The 19,058-nt window shown below is 37.7% G+C and overlaps 1 protein-coding gene across 2 annotated transcripts in view; it reads left to right on the top strand.

Moving 5' to 3' along the window:
- The window catches only part of LOC306886563 (RNA helicase aquarius-like), a 56,106-nt gene that overhangs the window by 18,126 nt on the left and 18,922 nt on the right, over positions 1 to 19,058 (top strand). For both annotated transcript variants that reach the window (XM_079443754.1, XM_079443755.1), the window contains exons 20-26: positions 763 to 1,004; positions 1,280 to 1,423; positions 1,567 to 1,636; positions 4,285 to 4,395; positions 4,591 to 4,700; positions 9,069 to 9,204; positions 16,510 to 16,719. In XM_079443754.1, coding sequence (XP_079299880.1) covers positions 763 to 1,004; positions 1,280 to 1,423; positions 1,567 to 1,636; positions 4,285 to 4,395; positions 4,591 to 4,700; positions 9,069 to 9,204; positions 16,510 to 16,719 — 1,023 coding nt within the window. The remainder of the gene's footprint in view (positions 1 to 762; positions 1,005 to 1,279; positions 1,424 to 1,566; positions 1,637 to 4,284; positions 4,396 to 4,590; positions 4,701 to 9,068; positions 9,205 to 16,509; positions 16,720 to 19,058) is intronic.

The raw sequence follows: 19,058 nt of genomic DNA, 5'->3' as shown, positions 1-19,058 counted from the left end.
ATATATATATATATATATATATATATATATATATATATATATATATATATATATATATATATATATATATATATATATGCTTAATTTAAATAAAATAAACAATTACTGAAATAAATACTTGAATTTGGAGAAAGAAAAAAACTTAGTTGCCAATGCAAAATTTCTAATTTTAGTTAAATTTATAGTTTAATTGATTGGTTCATAGTTTTATTAAAATTTAGCTTTTTTTTTTTTTTTCTCTCGCAAAAATGACTGAATTGCAAGATAAAAATTGTGCCTTTTTCTCAATTCTCCAAATTTACGCAATTCTGACTAATTATTTCTCTGAATTCTGAGTTCACATCTAGCAATTCAGTTTTTTTTATATATATATATATATAAAATAATAAAGTTAATAATAATACAAATAATAATAAAGTTAGTTGCGTCATGTCAGTTATGGCTTTTTTTACATTTGTAAATTGAGTAAAAACAATTATCCTGTGGTGGAAATGAGTTTCCATATTAAAATGATTAAAACTAAAATTAAAATTTCTAAAGACTAAAAGATAGATAATTTAATAAATACATCTTTAATATTTGAATAAAAACTCATTTGAATTATTAATAAATACTATGTATTAATGATGCTAACAAATGCTGGCCAGGAAGTGCCTAATCAGACTGGAAGTAGATACTGCCTTTTAATCAACATAAAAATAGAGCTTTGGTGATTCGACCATCCACAATGATCAAAAATGAATTTTGTTTTGTTGTGTTCAGGCCGTGTTGGAGACCATTCGTAACCTGATGAACACTGAGTGTGTGGTGCCCGACTGGCTTCACGACATCATCCTGGGTTATGGAGATCCTGGTAGTGCCCATTACTCAAAGATGCCTAACCAGATTTCCTCTCTGGACTTCAACGACACCTTCCTGTCCATCGAGCACCTGAAGTCCTGTTTCCCCAATCACACGGTGAAGGTGACAGAGGAAGATCCCGCTCGACAGGTCCCGCCTTTCAGGTCAGGAATCGTCTTTATTGGATAAATGCTGTGTATTCGTGCTGAAAATTCAGCTTTGAACACACCAATAAATTACATTTTAACATATATTCTAATAAAAATTGAAAGTTATTTTAAATATTTCGCAATATTAGTGTTTTTACTTTTTGTAATGCAATCCTTGGTGAGCAGAAGAGATTTATTTTTTTTGCCTTACCAACCCCAAAATTTTGAATGGTTGTGTAAGTGGATGATTTGTGGTGGATTATTGAAATTGCGTCTCTTTTCTCTACCAGAATTCGATTCCCTGCACAGAATGCGAAGGTGAAAAAGCGTAAAGCAAATGAGGAGGAGACGCCAGATGAGGAAGATCTCACGCTGTTGGTGGAGCCTCATGTGATTCCCAACAGGGGCCCGTATCCCTACAACCAGCCCAAGAGGTATGTGGAGCTCATGCTCTGTTAAACCTTTTAGACAGTCCAGCTGTACTTGGTTCAGCCTATCAGCCAAAGATGAACTCCATGTATGTATAAACATTGCCTGTTGTGGAAACACTGACATCCATTTTTGTCCACTTTAACAGAAACACCATCCAGTTTACACCAACCCAGATTGAAGCCATTCGTGCAGGGATGCAACCGGGACTTACTATGGTAAGAAATCTCTTTATTACACCTAACACGGTTTTTATTTATATATACAGTGGTGGCCAAAATTATTAGAGCACTAATATTTTCACCAGATAAAAAATGGTTTTAAGTCAGTTATTTCTATCTTTTGCTGTAGTGTGTCGATAGGAAATATCAGTTTATCTCGGAGATGTCTCCACAGTTCTTCTGGATTTAGTCTGTCTCAGTTTGTTCTGTTTCTTCATGTTATTCCAGACAGACTGGATAATGATCAGATCAGATCTCTGTGAATGTTTGGAAATAGAAACAGTTATTTCTATCTTTTGCTGTAGTGTGTCAGTAGGAAATATCAGACTTAAAACCATTTTTTAGCTGCTGAAAATACTAGTTTTTTAATAATTTTGGCCACCTGTGTGTGTGTATATATACATATACTAGGGGTGTAACGATACGCGTATTCATATTAACCCGTTCGATATGAGGCTTTCGGTTCGGTACGCATTACAAACCGAACGATTCGTTTGACTAATCCCATTACATTTGGAAAATAAAAGAGCTTAAAGTGTGTGAAGTATAATGTTCTCAGTGCCACTTCGCTCAATAAGGCAGCCCAAACGATGTAACAGGCAACGTGCTGTCTGCCCCGCGATAACCTCCCCTTGCTGGGGTGCGTCGAAAGTATCAACGATAGCCAGAGATATTGTCAAAAACATCAATTATTGGCAATATTAAGAGGATGTGGAATTTCCAATTAATGTAGGCCTGTTACATTCTTATTTTTATTAGACTTATTATTAGGCTATTAAGAAGTTACTTTTATTATTAAATTAAAATTACAATTAATTTGCCCTGCAATAATTACCACATAACTGACACCCTAAGGTTAGGCTATTTACGCCTCAATTAAAATGTTTTAAAAAAAGGTATTTTAAAACAGGTCTAAGACTATACAATAGGCTAAATTATAGTCCTATAATTAAAATATTAACACTGCAGTCATCAATACAAATCACTGAAATAAAAAGCTTTTATTTCAAGCACCGACTTTCAAAAACAACCTGTTTAACACGAAATAAGCTAAGTTTCTTCTCACTTTTTTCCACTATGTACGGGCCACGAGAAATATTAAGGGAATAAAGTAAAACAGCTATAGCCTAAATCGTTATCAGCATATGTTGAAGTAGATTCGTCTCTGAGAGAAGAAGTGGCGTCAGATGCCGAAAGCTCCATCATTACTCCATTATTCCGTTTTTACTTTCACTTTCTGCTTCTAGTGAATTGACTGAGATTAAGATATTCACTGGTATAAATATTGCACAAAGTTTGCACGTGCTTGTGTGATATCAAATGGCTTACCATCGTGGTTTAAAACAGAAATATTTCCAACATTGCGACGTAACCAATTACCCTGCCCCCCTTATCAAAAACGTACCGAACCGTGACACCGCTGTCTCGTATCGAACTGAACCGTGAATTTTGTGAACCGTTACACCCTGTATGTATGTGGATGCTGAACACTTTATTTATGTAAGTGAGGATAGCAAAATAAAGTAAACTGTGACACATTATACCCAATTAATACCCAAATATATTATACCCAATAATTATTCAGACACTTTGATCTGACCATGTTTTGCTTGAGCGTTTTTTTCACAATGACACAATGATTTTCCCGTGGACCATGCCCCTTTTCTTCTGTCATATATAACAGCATGTGTTTATAGGCAGCTGTCCCTTTAAGACCGAATGCACGGATCCAATATAATGATACACATGCTATTTCTTTCTAACTTGTTTTCGTTCACTGAAGATGTGTGACTGCGTTATCGAGAATGATTGTTCAGACGTCCATTTTCACATAATCCTGTATGTATGCGTCTGTTCAAACACAAATGCGAATGAAGAATGAACTCGTGTGTGCTTATAAATCTGTGCGCGGGCGCCGTGTCCGGCAGCTGTGGCCACAGAAATCAGCGCACGGACAGTGAAATAAGTTATATTCGCCTCGTCTTGCGCTGGAATGGCTTAAAATCACTCGACTGTGTAAATTGGCAAGATGAAACGCATACAAATGATAAACGTTCACTCTATGATGGTTCATTTTTGCAATTAGTCTGTTAATCACATGCGAACCGAACCTTGAGGTCTGGTCCGTACGGACCACGGATCAACTGCGATCAGTTTCACAACTACTGTGTAATGTTGGAGGTTGAATCGAACCGTTACACATAACGTACACCACTACTATGATTACACTTAAGTTTGCGCTATATTATACTCACCTTTTAATAATTAGTGTGTGACTAACGTCTCCTCCTATAAATTACCAGACTGTAAATGAATCGAGTGACATCACTGAAAAGCTGCAGCCGTGGCGGGGATGATTTTTGGTGTGGCGGGCCGCCACGGCAGAATAAATGTAGCGGAAACACTGGGTGTCTGAATAAATTCTGGTTTGACTATATGCTTATTTTAATAATTTATTTCTATTTTTCCTGTTCTTTGCTTTGCCTCATGACTTATTGTCCTCCCAGCCAATAATGAGAAAGATGTTCGTCTCTCACTGCAGTTACTGATTTTACTTTCAGTGCTTTAGCTGGTTTTCAATCTGTAATGCAATTGTCTGTCAGTCTCTCCCTGTGTGTTTATCTTGCTCTTTCTCTTTGCTGTAGGTTGTTGGTCCTCCCGGCACAGGAAAAACAGACGTGGCTGTTCAGATCATCTCCAACCTGTACCACAACTTCCCCGAGCAGAGGACGCTTATCGTCACACACTCGAATCAGGTACACACACAGCATCGTTACTGAAGAAATGCTTCAGTTAGTTAATCTGTCACTTGAACTGGTAAATCATGACCATTAAACCAAGCTCAGCATCTGTGAGAAATTATAGGGACTTAAAAAAAAAAATACATCACTGAAACCGTTCTTTACTGTATGTCTATTTTTTTTTAATATATTTGTGTTTGTCTTGTTCAGGCTCTGAACCAGTTGTTTGAGAAGATTATGGCATTAGACATTGATGAGCGTCACCTTCTGCGTCTGGGACATGGAGAAGAAGAACTGGAGACTGAGAAAGATTTCAGCAGGTGCAGCTTTCTCTCTCTCTCTCTCTCACTCACTCACTCACTCACTCACTCACTCACTCACTCACTCACTCACTCACTCACTCACACACAAACTCACACACACATTTAACAGCAGCACACAAGTTGCATGGGCCAAATCAGTTCTGATTTACTGTAGACTTACCACAAGGACTAATTTTTTCTTGATGTTTTGAAATTAGGGCTGCTATTAATTAGGGTTGTGACGGTGAGGAAATTTTCCCACCGGTTAATCGACGTGTGACAACATCAGTAATACCGGTATCACCGTGGTGGTGGGGGGGGTCGTTTGAGTTTTCCCTCTTTTCCTTGCTTTCCTTCGTTTTTAAATGGATTGTAAAAGCTCCGTGCGCGTTTTACTTTCACTTTCAAATTAGCGGCAATTCGGCGTCAAGCAGTTTGTTTTTAGGCCACTTGAGTTTTCTCACTTTCCCTCACTTTCCTCCACTTTTAAATAGCTTGTAAAAGCACACTTCGGGATTAGGCCCATTTCTGAATGAAATAATAAAATGTGACTTATACGTGACTTTTCGCTCTCTCTCTCTTTAAAAAACGCAAAAAAAATTTATACGCACAGCATATTTTAACCATGCAGCAAACCTTTTTAAATATTTTGATAAATTACTGAAAAAAAATTAACATCCCTGAGATGAAGGGGGAAAAAAGAGAGAAAATCGGCCAAACATATCGGCCAAAAAAATCGACATCATATATCAGCCATCGGCTGCCCTGATTTCTAAATATCGGCATTGGCATCGGCCAGAGAAAAACCCATATCGGTCGACCTCTAGTTTTAATTGTAGTGTCTGTTCTCTAACTGAACTAAATTATTTTTATTACTATTAAAAAAAATCTAAATGACGGTGAGGGATTGTGCTGCGGTGGGCAAGTGTATCGTCTATCGCAGCAAGCCTACTATTAATTAGGGATGCACGATATTGGATTTTTGCCGATATCCGATATGCCGATATTTTTCAACTCATTTTGGCCGATACAGATATATTTTCTTTTGTTTGAAAACAACACCAAGTCTCTCCTGTGCGGAAATTATAAACACTTATTTTTTTTTTTTTTAATTTTGGTTAGTTTTTAACAAAAACGTATTTGTTAGAATTAACAATAATTAAGTTATTTTATAATGACAGTACATTGAAAGCTTTGAAAATAATTATAAATCAGCTATATATCAATTGCTACATTTTTATTTAATTTTCTTTAGAATGATGCAGTGGTAACCTTAAAATATTATTTTAAGATTTAACATTTGTAGATGGTCTAAGGCAAAAGAGTTGTAAAAATTCAGAAAATCGTTTAGAGCTCATATTTCATTTAAAAAATATAAAACATTACACACATTAATTTGCTTCTGAGCAGTTGCAATATTGTTTCACAGAAAACATTTGTGCATTGCTGAATCAAACCTTAGCAGATTAACTTATGTTTTCTGCATATAACTCACGATGAATGAACATCATGAAGTGGTCTCTCTTTATTTATTTATTTTTTGGGGGGGGAAGTCGTGGCCTAATGGTTAGAGAGTCGGACTCGTAACCGAGTGTCAGGTCCGGCAGGAATTGTAGGTGGGGGGAGTGAATGTCCAGCACTCTCTCCACCCTCAATGCTACGACTGAGGTGCCCTTGAGCAAGGCACCGATCCCCCAACTGCTCCCCGGGCGCCTGTCACGTCACTTTCACTAATGAATAAATCTGTATATATAAAATTTATTTAATTTACAAGTGTCATGTTTGTGAATTCTTTTTTATTCACGTAAGCTATAGCTTCTGACCTTTAAATCAAAACATATTCATGATTTTATGACACTGATACTGCTTTATTTATTCAGAAACACAAGTTTCTTAGTGATATTTGTGTAGTTTACTTTCATTGTTACAACAGCGCCCAACTATGTAAATACAATGCCTTACTAGACGGGCATTAGGACCCGGGGAAGGCTGCCGCTGCCGCTACTGCACGTGCTAGAAACTATTGACTCTTATCACACACCGAGTGCACCATCTTGTACAAGCATTCTGAAATTAATCTAAAACAGTGAATCTAATCATCATTCAGGCAAAAGTTTGCTTCAAGAATGAGCCACACTTCTGACGTGATCTAATCGCTAGCACACCCTGAGCACATGTGAGTTAATCCTCTTATCGGCAAGACATATCGACATAATTTTTCATACCGGGCCGATGCTAATATTTACATTTTAAAGCCATTATCGGCCGATTCCAATATCGGTCCGATAATATTGTGCATCCTTACTATTAATTATCTTTTTTTTTTTTTTTTTTTTTATCAATTTTTTTTTTTAGTTCAGTTCGTTAATCTTAACATTTTTTTTCCCCCTTGATAAATCTGTTAATTATTTTTTATTCATTGATTGAATTGGTTAATTTGTCAATAAATCATAACCATAGCTATAAATGGCAACTATAACTCATTTTCCAACAATTTATTCAAACATTTTCTTCATAAAGTTACAAATAAAAGTTACCCACATAAAAAAATAAATAAATAAAGTGCCAATAATTAAAAGGTGTTTATCAGTAATGCAAATGTCCATCAGTCCAACATAAATTCAGCCCAAGTGCTGTTTATACTTGGAAATGCACTGTTTATTTAATATTTCTGGTGTGTGTCAATTTTTTCAAGAAAATGTCTCTCTTAACCAATGCTATAATATACAGGAAACACATTTGGTACATTGGTGTAATATTAAAGGTTAAAATTAACAACAGAAGCCCAACTGTTAGATTAAATTGCTATACTTCAAATGTAATAAACTCTCAAATGGAACTGAGCTGATACGAACATTTACTTGCACGTAAGGAAGTTTTCTTTAACAGACTTATTTAATACATAAAAAACAGGTTAAGTGAATAATACGCTCATCAGAATAACTATCAATTATAGTAATGTGTGTGAAAGCTTGTGCTGTTCCTGTCTGTGTGGAGCAGCTGCTGCTCTGATGAATCGTTCCGTTTAGCAACTAAAACAATCAACATCCTATACCAGTATTCTGAATCTACAGTGCCAAGAGTTTGAGAGTTTCCATCTGAATTGAATGTAATGAAAGAGATGGACTAAACACCTCTCTTGATTGCTTGTAGAGAGTAATAAACATACAGCAAGAACTACTGCATAGTCTGATTCACAAATGAATTGCTCAAGTGAAACATTATCAAAGCAACTGCTGAATGAATTGCCCACATTAAAACTAGAATGCAGTAGAAAACAAGCATGAGTGATTCAACCAAAGGAGGTGACTTCAGACGTGCTGCTTTCTAGCATTAATGTTTGAACATCAGATGTAGTTAATAAAAAATATGGTGTATTTGTGCTTGTTTCCACGTTACACAGCATTACTGTTTGATACCATGTGCAGTATAGACTCTCACCCTCTTATATCCACCAGTATCTGCATATAGAATTAATTTCTATATGTACAAAAACACTTGAATCCTCAATTGAAACTGACAGTTTTCACTACAGTCACACTATGCTGGTGAAAAGATCGAGGAAGAATCAACGGGGTTCAGCAGTGTGAGCGTCACTTGCAATTGTGACTAAAATACATGTGCAAACTGTAAAATATATGATTAGGAGCATGTGCACATTTAAAAAAAAAAAGGTAAAAAAAACCCCGGATTTATTGGTTTATATTTTAATATGTTGTAGATGTAAGTTTTTCACTTTTAATTAATTTCTTTTTAACTTTTTGTATTCTAGTAAATTTTATAATTTTGCTTGTAAGGGTGCGTTCACACATGTAGTTCGGTTCTCTTGGTTCGTTTGTTCCGGCCCCCCTAAGAAAAGAAAATACATTTGGTCCTGGTCCGCTTTGCATTCACACTGGCATTTTTGACAGTGAACCTAAAGATACTGAACCTTAAGGCATAGTGATACGTTCACAATCTGATTGGTCGGGTTGAATGGCGTATATTTCATGGTGGAACCCCAAACAATAGCGGTACATTCACACGGGGCGTCTGCGTCAACGCAAGCATTGCCGAACTGAATTGTGAGTCCGTTGCGTTGCGTTGCATTGCGTCACTGGCATTGCTGGTGGCAGAAGTTGAAAACTGTTCAAGTCAAACCAAACATGAAAAGTGTGAACACATCCTAAATATCCCCTTACATCCCTTTATAAAACGCATTATTCAATAAGTTTTTTTTTTTTTGTGTTCCTAAATTTCTCCTCAAATTAGGAGCACGTGTTTCTTGGGAAAAATGAAGCATCAAGCCCTGGTCTAGAGTTAGCAAACAGGTTTCTGTCCCGGACAGGATGGTCTTCTCTGAGATGTGGTAGTGTTGAGTATGAACTGTCCTCTCGTCTGTGTCAGGTATGGAAGAGTGAACTATGTTCTGTCTCGCCGTCTGGAGCTCCTGCGGGAGGTGGCACGTCTGCAGGAGAGTCTAGATGTTCCCGGTGACGTCTCCTACACCTGTGAGACCGCTGGACACTTCTACCTCTACCAGGTACTCAACCACACGCACACGTCACTCCCCTCTGAACAGGATCTGCTTCATACTTCTGCTTCTCTTTGACTGTCATTTATGTACAAAGGAAGATGGTAGCTTAAACATCTGCTTTCAAATTTCTCCTCTTAAAGAAAAAAAAAAAAAAAAAAAAAGCAATAGCAAAAAAAAAGTTAAACTATTACCTTACTAAGGTGGCATTGAAAGTAATAGTAGTAAGTTGTGACTTGACTGTCTGTTAAATTAATAATTAGTTAATTTTACAATAGAGAGAATTCTTATTCAAACTTTAAAAAAAAAAAAAAAACAGAAAATGGGATATTTAGCTGTGCCTCGCTGCTACTGCATGATTTTTTTCCTGCAAATAAAACAACGAACATCAAATTATGATATACATGAAAATCAGAGCCTTATTGCCAAGTGTGCTTGCAGGAATTTGTAAACATACAAATACAACAAGATGACATAATAATAATAATAATAATAATAATATAATTAAAGATAATGAATAAATAGGAGTGAGTCTAAGATATTGCACCAAAGAGTGAGAGTAGTGCACAAAGAGAGGCTGTTAAGGCTTATTTTCATCAACCTTTAGCCCCTTGAGGTGAGAGAAGGAGTCTCTCCCGATACACATGACTACAAAGCACTCGCAGAGATGTGGTTTCATCAACATAACCCCATGGTTTATTCATCCAGATCTCCGGTTTACTTTCAAAACAAAATCATGAAATAAAACTTCCAGAAACGTAACACGGTACCATTACAGGTGATCGCATGTGATTGAAGAAACTGTTGTCCTCCTTCCTCTCACTCTAATCTGTCTAAACAATGCTGCCTGCCTATTATGCCCTGCCCTTTCGCGCCACAGTGATGCGTAAAGGAGGAGGAGCCACGTAGATCCACGTGATAGGATAGTCTAAAAATTTGACAATATTTCTTCATACACTTAAATCATATTTGAAACAAAAATTAATAAAAGAATAAATAAGTCACACTTAATTGAAAATACAAATACGGCTCCTACAGAGGCATTTGTTGGTGACGGAAGAAGCTGCTCCTGTGCCTGGATGCTCTAGTACCCAATAATCTGAGCCACCAGCCAATAAATCCCATTTATCTGCGATGAATAGCATGAACTTAGTTCAACTCCTCAACCACCAGGGTCTTGGAAGATCTGGATGTTTGAGGTAGCCTAATTTTAAACGTATAGTTCACTTAAAAATAAACATTCTGGCATTAATTACTCAGCCTCATGTCATTTCCAAACCCGTAAGACCTTCGTTCATCTTCGTAACACAAATTAAGATATTTTTGATCAAATCTGAGAACTCTTTGACCCTCCGTTGACAGCAATACAAAACTGCAATGTGCCCAGGTTCAGAAACATAGCAAGGACATCGGTAAAATAAATCCATGTGACATCAGTGGTTCAGTCGTAATTTTACGAAGCTACGAGAATACATTGTGCGCAAAGAAAACAATATTATTCACTATTACACATCAGACCTGTACACATAATAATGGTCTATATCAGGGGTCTTCAACTAAAATGGCTTGACGTCCAGTAATGAACCCTCCCCACCAGCCGAGGTTTTTGCCAGGCCAGGGTATATGCAAGATATTTAAGCTTAGTGAAGTGAAGTGACATTCAGCCAAGTATGGTGACCCATACTCGGAATTCGTGCTCTGCATTTAACCCATCCAACGTGCACACACACAGCAGTGAACACACACACACACAGCAGTGAACACGCACACACAGCAGTGAACACACACACGCACACACAGCAGTGAACACACACACGCACACACAGCAGTGAACACACACGCACACACAGCAGTGAACACACACACACACACACAGCAGTGAACACACACACACACACACACAGCAGTGAACACACACACAGCAGTGAACACACACACACACACACAGCAGTGAACACACACACACACACAGCAGTGAACACACACGCACACACAGCAGTGAACTCACAGCAGTGAACACATACACACACACAACAGTGAACACACACACACACACACAGCAGTGAACACACACGCACACACAGCAGTGAACTCACACGCACACACAGCAGTGAACTCACACGCACACACAGCAGTGAACACACACACACACAGCAGTGAACACACACGCACACACAGCAGTGAACACACACACGCACACACAGCAGTGAACACGCACACACAGCAGTGAACACACACGCACACACAGCAGTGAACACACACGCACACACAGCAGTGAACTCACACGCACACACAGCAGTGAACTCACACGCACACACAGCAGTGAACTCACACGCACACACAGCAGTGAACACACACACACACACAGCAGTGAACACACACACAGCAGTGAACACACACACACACACACAGCAGTGAACACACACACACACCGTGAACACACACCCGGAGCAGTGGGCAGTCATTTATGCTGCGGCGCCCGGGGAGCAGTTGGGGGTTCGGTGCCTTGCTCAAGGGCACCTCAGTCGTGGTATTGAGGGTGGAGAGAGCGCTGGACATTCACTCCCCCCACCTACAATCCCTGCCGGCCCGAGACTCGAACCCACAACCTTTGGATTACGAGTCCAACTCTCTAACCATTAGGCCACGACTTCCCCAGGCATTTGTTGATGCTAAAGACCTTTTTTAAGACCTGCACAAAAACAAATAAATTAAATAAAAAAGCATGATTTACAGTTCAGATGCAGGTTTTCACAAAAACAATAAAGTATTATATTAATTAACGTATATAAATATATTTTACTGCCTTAATTGGTTACATTTTACAACACATAATCTTCTTGTTGATCCACCAGTTCACATTTACAACTCTGCGTGTTCGCTGCTTATATGGGTTGTTTTCACATTGATCTTTGACAACAGCAGACGTACTGATTGAAAATGGAAAATCATCCTCTTCCAGCGGAACGGCAGTACACAAGCCCAAGAGACAGACTCCACAAAGCAGCGCAGCAGCTGAATCTGAAACGTGCAGCGATCATATTTATTGAATGAATAGCCTTTTTAAGTTTAATCGCAATTCTTGTCTTTCAGTCCCCACATTTAAGGACTTTTTAAGGACGCGTCAACTTTCCTAATTTTTGAAAATGCCATCGTTTTTCACTCACTGAAAGTGTCATCTCTGCGCGCATGCATCTCTCATCACTGCACGCACGACTGCACCCAAATGGCTCTAGAGCTGACCTTGATGTGCTTAATATAATTTTGATTTATTAAATTACCGTTTGGTATTTATTTATTTCATTATGTCAAAAGCCTTCACTAATTCGGACAGGAGTCTGCCAGTTGGCGGCCCCACTACCGAAAAGACTTCAAAAGCTGCGCCGGCTGAAATAGAAGCGCCCCCCCCCCCGGTTTAAATCTTAACCTTCTGTTTTGGCTGTAGACGGGTCCGTATGGGACGGCTTTTGGGTCCGGATCAGGACCGCGGTCCGCCTGTTAGTGTGAACTATGGTCTATATTATATATAGTTTTTGCTATTTTGTACATTGCCTATTTGTATATTATTCTTTTATAATCCTCTGTCCTGCCCTGTTGCTGTCTTTCTGTTGCACTGTGGAGCTTCTGTCACTAACAAATTCCACGTTTGTGTAAACATACCTGGCCAATAATGTCCAGCGCTCTCTCCACCCTCAATACCACGACTGAGGTGCCCTTGAGCAAGGCACCGAACCCCCAATTGCTCCCCGGGCGCTGCAGCATGGCTGCCCACTGCTCCGGGTGTGTGTTCACGGTGTGTGTGTGTGTGTGTGTGGATTTGTTCACTACTCACTGCTGTGTGTGTGCACTTGGATGGGTTAAACGCAGAGCACCAATTTCGAGTATGGGTCACCATACTTGACAATACGTCACGAAAAAAAAAAGCTCATTCTGATTCTGATAATAACATAATTTATTCAACAATTCTTCTCCCCGAGTTACTCTCCCCGTCTTCTGCCATTTTGGCGAGTACCCTAGAACGTAATCGCATTCCAACAAATCATACATCATTTTGAAATTAGAAATTACTTCTTTTTGAAAATGTTCATTGACTCGTTTTGCCAGCACAGGTCTCACACACACACACACACACACACATATAAATATAGATACACACACACACACACAGTCATGGCCAAAAATATCGGCACCCTTGGTAAATATGATCAAAGAAGGCTGTGAAAATTAATCTGCATTGTTAATCCTTTTGATCTTTTATTTATAAAATTTGCAAAAATCTAGCCTTTCATTGGATAATACGAATCTAAACGGGGGGAAATATTATGAAATACATGTTTTTCTCTGATACACATTGGCCACAATTAAAGGCACCCTTTTATTCAATCCTTTTTGAAACCTCCATTTGCCAGTTTAACAGCTAATAATTGTGTCCAACGTGTATTTGCGAAAAATGTTTATTTCTTAATGTTTATTTCCCATTTTAAATTCTTATTATCCAATGAAAGGTTAGATTTTTGTGAATTCTTTTTTTTCTTTTTCTTTTTTAAATCAAAAGGATTAACAATGCAGATTAATTTTCACAGCCGCCTTTGATCATATTTACCAAGGGTGCCAATATTTTTGGTCATGACTGTGTGTGTGTGTGTGTGTGTGTATGTATGTATCATTCGTACAACTTGTTAATTTGTTCCAATGACTTATTAATTTGGGACCACTGTTGGGGCCATGTTTCATTAATTTGTTCCCTAGAAAACCCATGATTTAACTAAAACGAGGGAACGAATTGGTCATAGGAACAAATTCTTAATTCATGGCCACGAAATCTTTCCTTTCCCCCTGCATGTTTATCACAGTAACAGATGCGAAAATAGTGATTAAAAGTGAAGGACAATAAAGTAAACCTGCAAAATAAGAAATAAAATAGAGATGCACCGATCCGATACTCGGTATCAGTATCGGCTCCGATACTGGCATTTCTGCCGGATCGGGTATTGGTCAGAGGAAACCGATCCAAATCCGATATTGTGCGTATCCTATTATTATTGTTAAGCCCCACGAAAGCACAAAAACAGTATAAAGCACCATAAAGTCAAAGTCCAAGTATTCTGAAGCCGTTCCATAGTTTAATGTGAGGTACAGATGAATATTTAAGTCAAGTTCAAGTAAGCTCTTCTATCCTTTGCAGCTGTCTGTCATCCTTTATTCAGCATTCAAACGGTCACATTCGGTTACTAGAGTCAAGACGATGCAACTCTCTTCAAGAGCGCACAGTAACTGAAATTTAAAACTGTTGGAAGAAAAGGCTCAAACTATCGCACAAATTTAATAACCTACGTACCGATATCTCTTTTCTTTGTGCTTTGAACTTCTCGATACGCAGCGCTGTGACTCTGTGTTGCTTCAAGCACATCATTCTGCGCACGGGATGCACATAAGCACTTTGTGCCGCTCTGTATTGGAGCTTTTCATATTATAGTACTTTTGCGCAATGATAGATTAATTATAGCATTTCTTGTTCTGTCCTATGATAGGACAGAACAAGAAAGGCTATTAATAATCTAATGTATAGCACAGTAATGGAGGCAAATATGATAGATAGGACTCCTATCTATGTTGCTACCTTTATTACTGTGCTATACACTTAAAATAAATGTCTTTTGTATAGTTTATATTTATATATAAATACATTTACTTGTTTTCATTAATGTATTTTACAACAATGCAAAGAGCAATGTGTAACATTTGACCAGATTTAGTCCAACATTTTTATTTGTTCCCCACTAAATAGTTATTTCATTAAATGTTAAGATTTTATAAAATTGTGCACTCTTAATTTTTTGTAGAATGACTTTTGCTGCAAAATGATCCACTAACCTAGTTTATAATAGTATTTTTTGTCATAGATTATGATGATATATTTTTTCATTTATTTTTCATTAATTAAGATGTCTATATTTAGTAGATTGTGTTTGACACACAAAAGAGTGATGATCAGGTCAACTCACAGACGTATAGAAATTCTACATTGATTTAAAAAAATAAATAAAAAAACTGCTCGGATCAGAATACTCCGAATTTTTTGGATCGAATCTGAAAAAATGGTATTGTTGCTTCCCTAAAAATTAGAGCGTGAGACTGTGATGATTTGGGAAAAAGAAACCATGAATATTAGTAAAGTTGTGGAAATTCATGACCAACCGGCAAAATAGAACAGAAAGCTGTGTATGGCTTTAAATGAATTGAACAGCATGAATGCAAAAACATGGTCATGATGTAACATTTGCCTGCTAACCCATTATCTCTTATAAACAAAGTCATACATTAAAATGTTTCATGTGAGCAGCAGTGTGTTTTGCTGTAGCACCGCCGGTGGAAGAGGTGCACAGCCACACATGCCACAATTATGTTCGGGATCATTTTGTCTTCAATGCCGATAATGTCAATTGCAAACATTACGATTGTGTTTTAAAATACAACGATGAGCACCGTGAAACCATTTAAAGAGGCATGTTCAGTGGTCTCCGTGACGGGATCTGAAACAGCCAAACGGCATAAAATTATCCGTAACTACAGCACGCTCTCTCCATTTTATCAAATGATCATAATCGCATCTGTTCATTTTACAGTCCTACTACTAATGTGAAATGCAGTCTCAGGTTTCTGTCAGTTTTATAACAAACCTCATTGCACTGTATTACATTTTCATACATATTTATATTTTTACTTAACCTGTCATCTTTGTTAATGTATGTTTCAATAAATCTGTCATGAAAACAAATTTGTATTACAACCACGGTATAAACATGTATATTTCAGCAACAGATTGAAGTAGAAGTTTATTTACAAAGTTTATATGAAAACTGCTTCATGTGCAATTTAAATGCTATATAAATATGCAACTAAGTTTTTATTTGAGTGTCGATTTTATTCAATTCAATGAATTAAATGACTATTAAATTTTATTTTCGGTTTGAGTTTCCAGCTAATTTTTTTTGCATTTCGGTGCATCACTAATAATGAGAACCGCTGGTGTGGAGCACAGCATTGACGTGAATCTGAGGTTCACACAGGTCTGCTTTCATTTGTTTTGCTCTTATCTCTCGCTGCGGTTCGATCCATCACGCTGTGGCCAGTAGATTCATATCAGCACCTCAGGGGATCTGTACGGACCATTAGCTCAGATCACAGATTACAGTCAAACATTAATTAAGTGTGGATTGTGACGTGGCTGTGTGCCCAGTGATGTGCTCTTACTGAGTTCTGCCCATGAAATCCCCAGGCACTTATCCTGTCTGTCTGTCCCGGGTATTGTAGGTAATGTCACGCTGGGAGGAATACATGAGTAAAGTGAAGCCAAAACCCGTCCGAGAGGTGAAGGTGGAGGACGTGGCGTCACACTTCCCCTTCCATAAGTACTTCTCCAATGCTCCTCAGCCGGTGTTCAAAGGCCAGTCCTATCAGGAGGACATGGACATCGCTGAGGGCTGCTACCGCCACATCCGCAAGATCTTCACCCAGCTGGAGGTAGGGCTGAAATTGGGTTGTTAATTATGGTAGATTTCTGTCCTACTCTCTACATTTTATAAACTCCAAATTCACGTTTGGGGTCAACAACTGACAACATTATATTGATCAAAAGATTTGTTTCAAATAAATGCTATTCTTTTGAACTTTCTACTCATCTGTGAATCCTGAAAAATAAAATGTTACAGTTTCCACAAAAATATTTGGCAGCAGAACTGTTTTCAACATTGATAATAATCAGAAATGTTTCTTGAGCAGCAAATCAGTATATTACAATGATTTCTGAAGATCATGTGACACTGAAGACTGGAGGAATGATGCTGAAAATTCAGCTTTGATCAGAGCAATAAATTACATTTTACAAGATATTCCCACAGAAAAGTTAATTTAATTATTTTAATATTACTATTTTTAAGGTGTTTGATCAAATAAATGCAGCCTTGGTAAGCAAAAGAGACACCTCTTAAAAGCAAAACAAATTTACATAAACGTTATACATATACATTAATATGTATGACCATGTGTATTTGGCCTGTTATGGGTATATATTTTTTAATACCTTTGCTCAAATGAACACACAGTAAGACCTTTTACTGCTGGCATAAATTAGCAGCTTGTTCTGGTAAAGATAAGTCTTTAAACAAAACTTTTTATTTTTATTATTTTTTTTATTTTTTCAGGTTCAGGTCAGGTTTATCTGAAATGGCTAAGATATAGCATAATAGTACAGTATAAAAAACAATGTGGGAAAAATTTTATAAAAAAAATATAGTTGCAAGCAGCAGTTTCATGCCAATGAGCGTGGTCTCTTTTTTCCCATCAGTTCCTATCAGATTTGTTGACAAAAACAATTGGTTATGTCAATACTTTTTAAAACTTTAGTAAATTCTGTAATCTGTCTTTTAATAATATAATAATCTGAAGATAATTACCCCAAATTTGGTGAAAATGCAATAAATTAATAAAAAAAAATGTGTTGGTGAAAATGCGATAATGGAAGAGGAGTTTGAAAAAGTCAGCTTTTGGTGAAATTCTGAATAGCATACAGGCACTGTGGCAGACTGGCACGATGGGTGATTGACCAGTAACGGAGGAGACGAGGCTCATGAAAATATGCTACATTAATCATAACTGGTGGTTCAAAACTTCAGACTTTTCAGATAAGCCTTGGTGCCTCTAGTTTCATCATGATGCACAAGTGCATTTGGAAAAATACATTTCAAAATGCACAACATGGCTGATAGTAAATATAGTTTGCACTAGACGTCGAACGATTAAGGGGTTTTGCCGATTAATCGGCACTGATAGTTGATTGCTGCAACTATTGGCAAAAATCCTTGCCGATAGTTTGCAGGGATACGTCCGTTGCTGGAGCGGCTGAGAAGAGTCTGCTGTCATTATACTGTGCGAGAGCAAGAGCGGCCTCTAGAGGCAGAAATCACTGACACCTCGTGCTGTTTGTTTTGACACTTGAGGCTGCGCTGCATAGAGTGGGAAACTTCAGACACGGATTTAAATGCAGATATTTAAAGATGGCCATCTCAAAGCATGACTGCTGAGATTAAATGGTAATGCTTTACAATAAGAGTCCATTTGGAAAATTAAGGTTCATTAAGAAACTATTAAATAACTTTATGATCAATATAATTAATATTAATATTTTTATTCATTTACAAAATATGGTTCATTACTTCTTTTTAATAGTCAATAGTAATTGTAAAGCATTATTTTTCATTTTCATTCAGTATCCATTTAAAAATCTTTAAATCGGTATCGGCCAGTGTGGTCCAACCTAGCTATCGGTATCGGCCAGTGTGGTCCAACCTAGCTATCGGTATCGGCCAGTGTGGTCCAACCTAGCTATCGGTATCGGCCAGTGTGGTCCAACCTAGCTATCGGTATCGGCCAGTGTGGTCCAACCTAGCTATCGGTATCGGCCAGTGTGGTCCAACCTAGCTATCGGTATCGGTCCACTATCGGTCCACTATAAGTCCACTATCGGTCGACCTCTAGTTTGCGTGTGTGCTCTGATCAGAGCTTGTTATAAGTCTGTTTATCCATGAAGAGAAACCCATCAATAATAATCTCCCTCCTCTCTTTTTAAAGCCCATTATTCTGGCATACCCCTTTCTTTGATGATGATTTCTCATCCTTTCATCCTTTGTGTTCATCTGCTGACAACAAAGACACGCTCCTGTAATAAAGTTGTGCGTCAGAGCTGCTGTGTGTGTGTTGTTTATCTGGCTGTGTTTGGGTCTGTCTGCTGGGGCATCGCTGTCTCTCAAGCGTCACTGCTGAAGACTCAGGGTTAAAAAGTGGTCTTATCAATATTGAATGCT

The sequence above is a fragment of the Barbus barbus genome (genome assembly GCF_936440315.1).
Source record: "Barbus barbus genome assembly, chromosome: 20".
NCBI lineage: Eukaryota > Metazoa > Chordata > Actinopteri > Cypriniformes > Cyprinidae > Barbus > Barbus barbus.
Note: the sequence above shows the minus strand (reverse complement) of the source record. Positions and strands in the feature narration are given on the sequence as shown.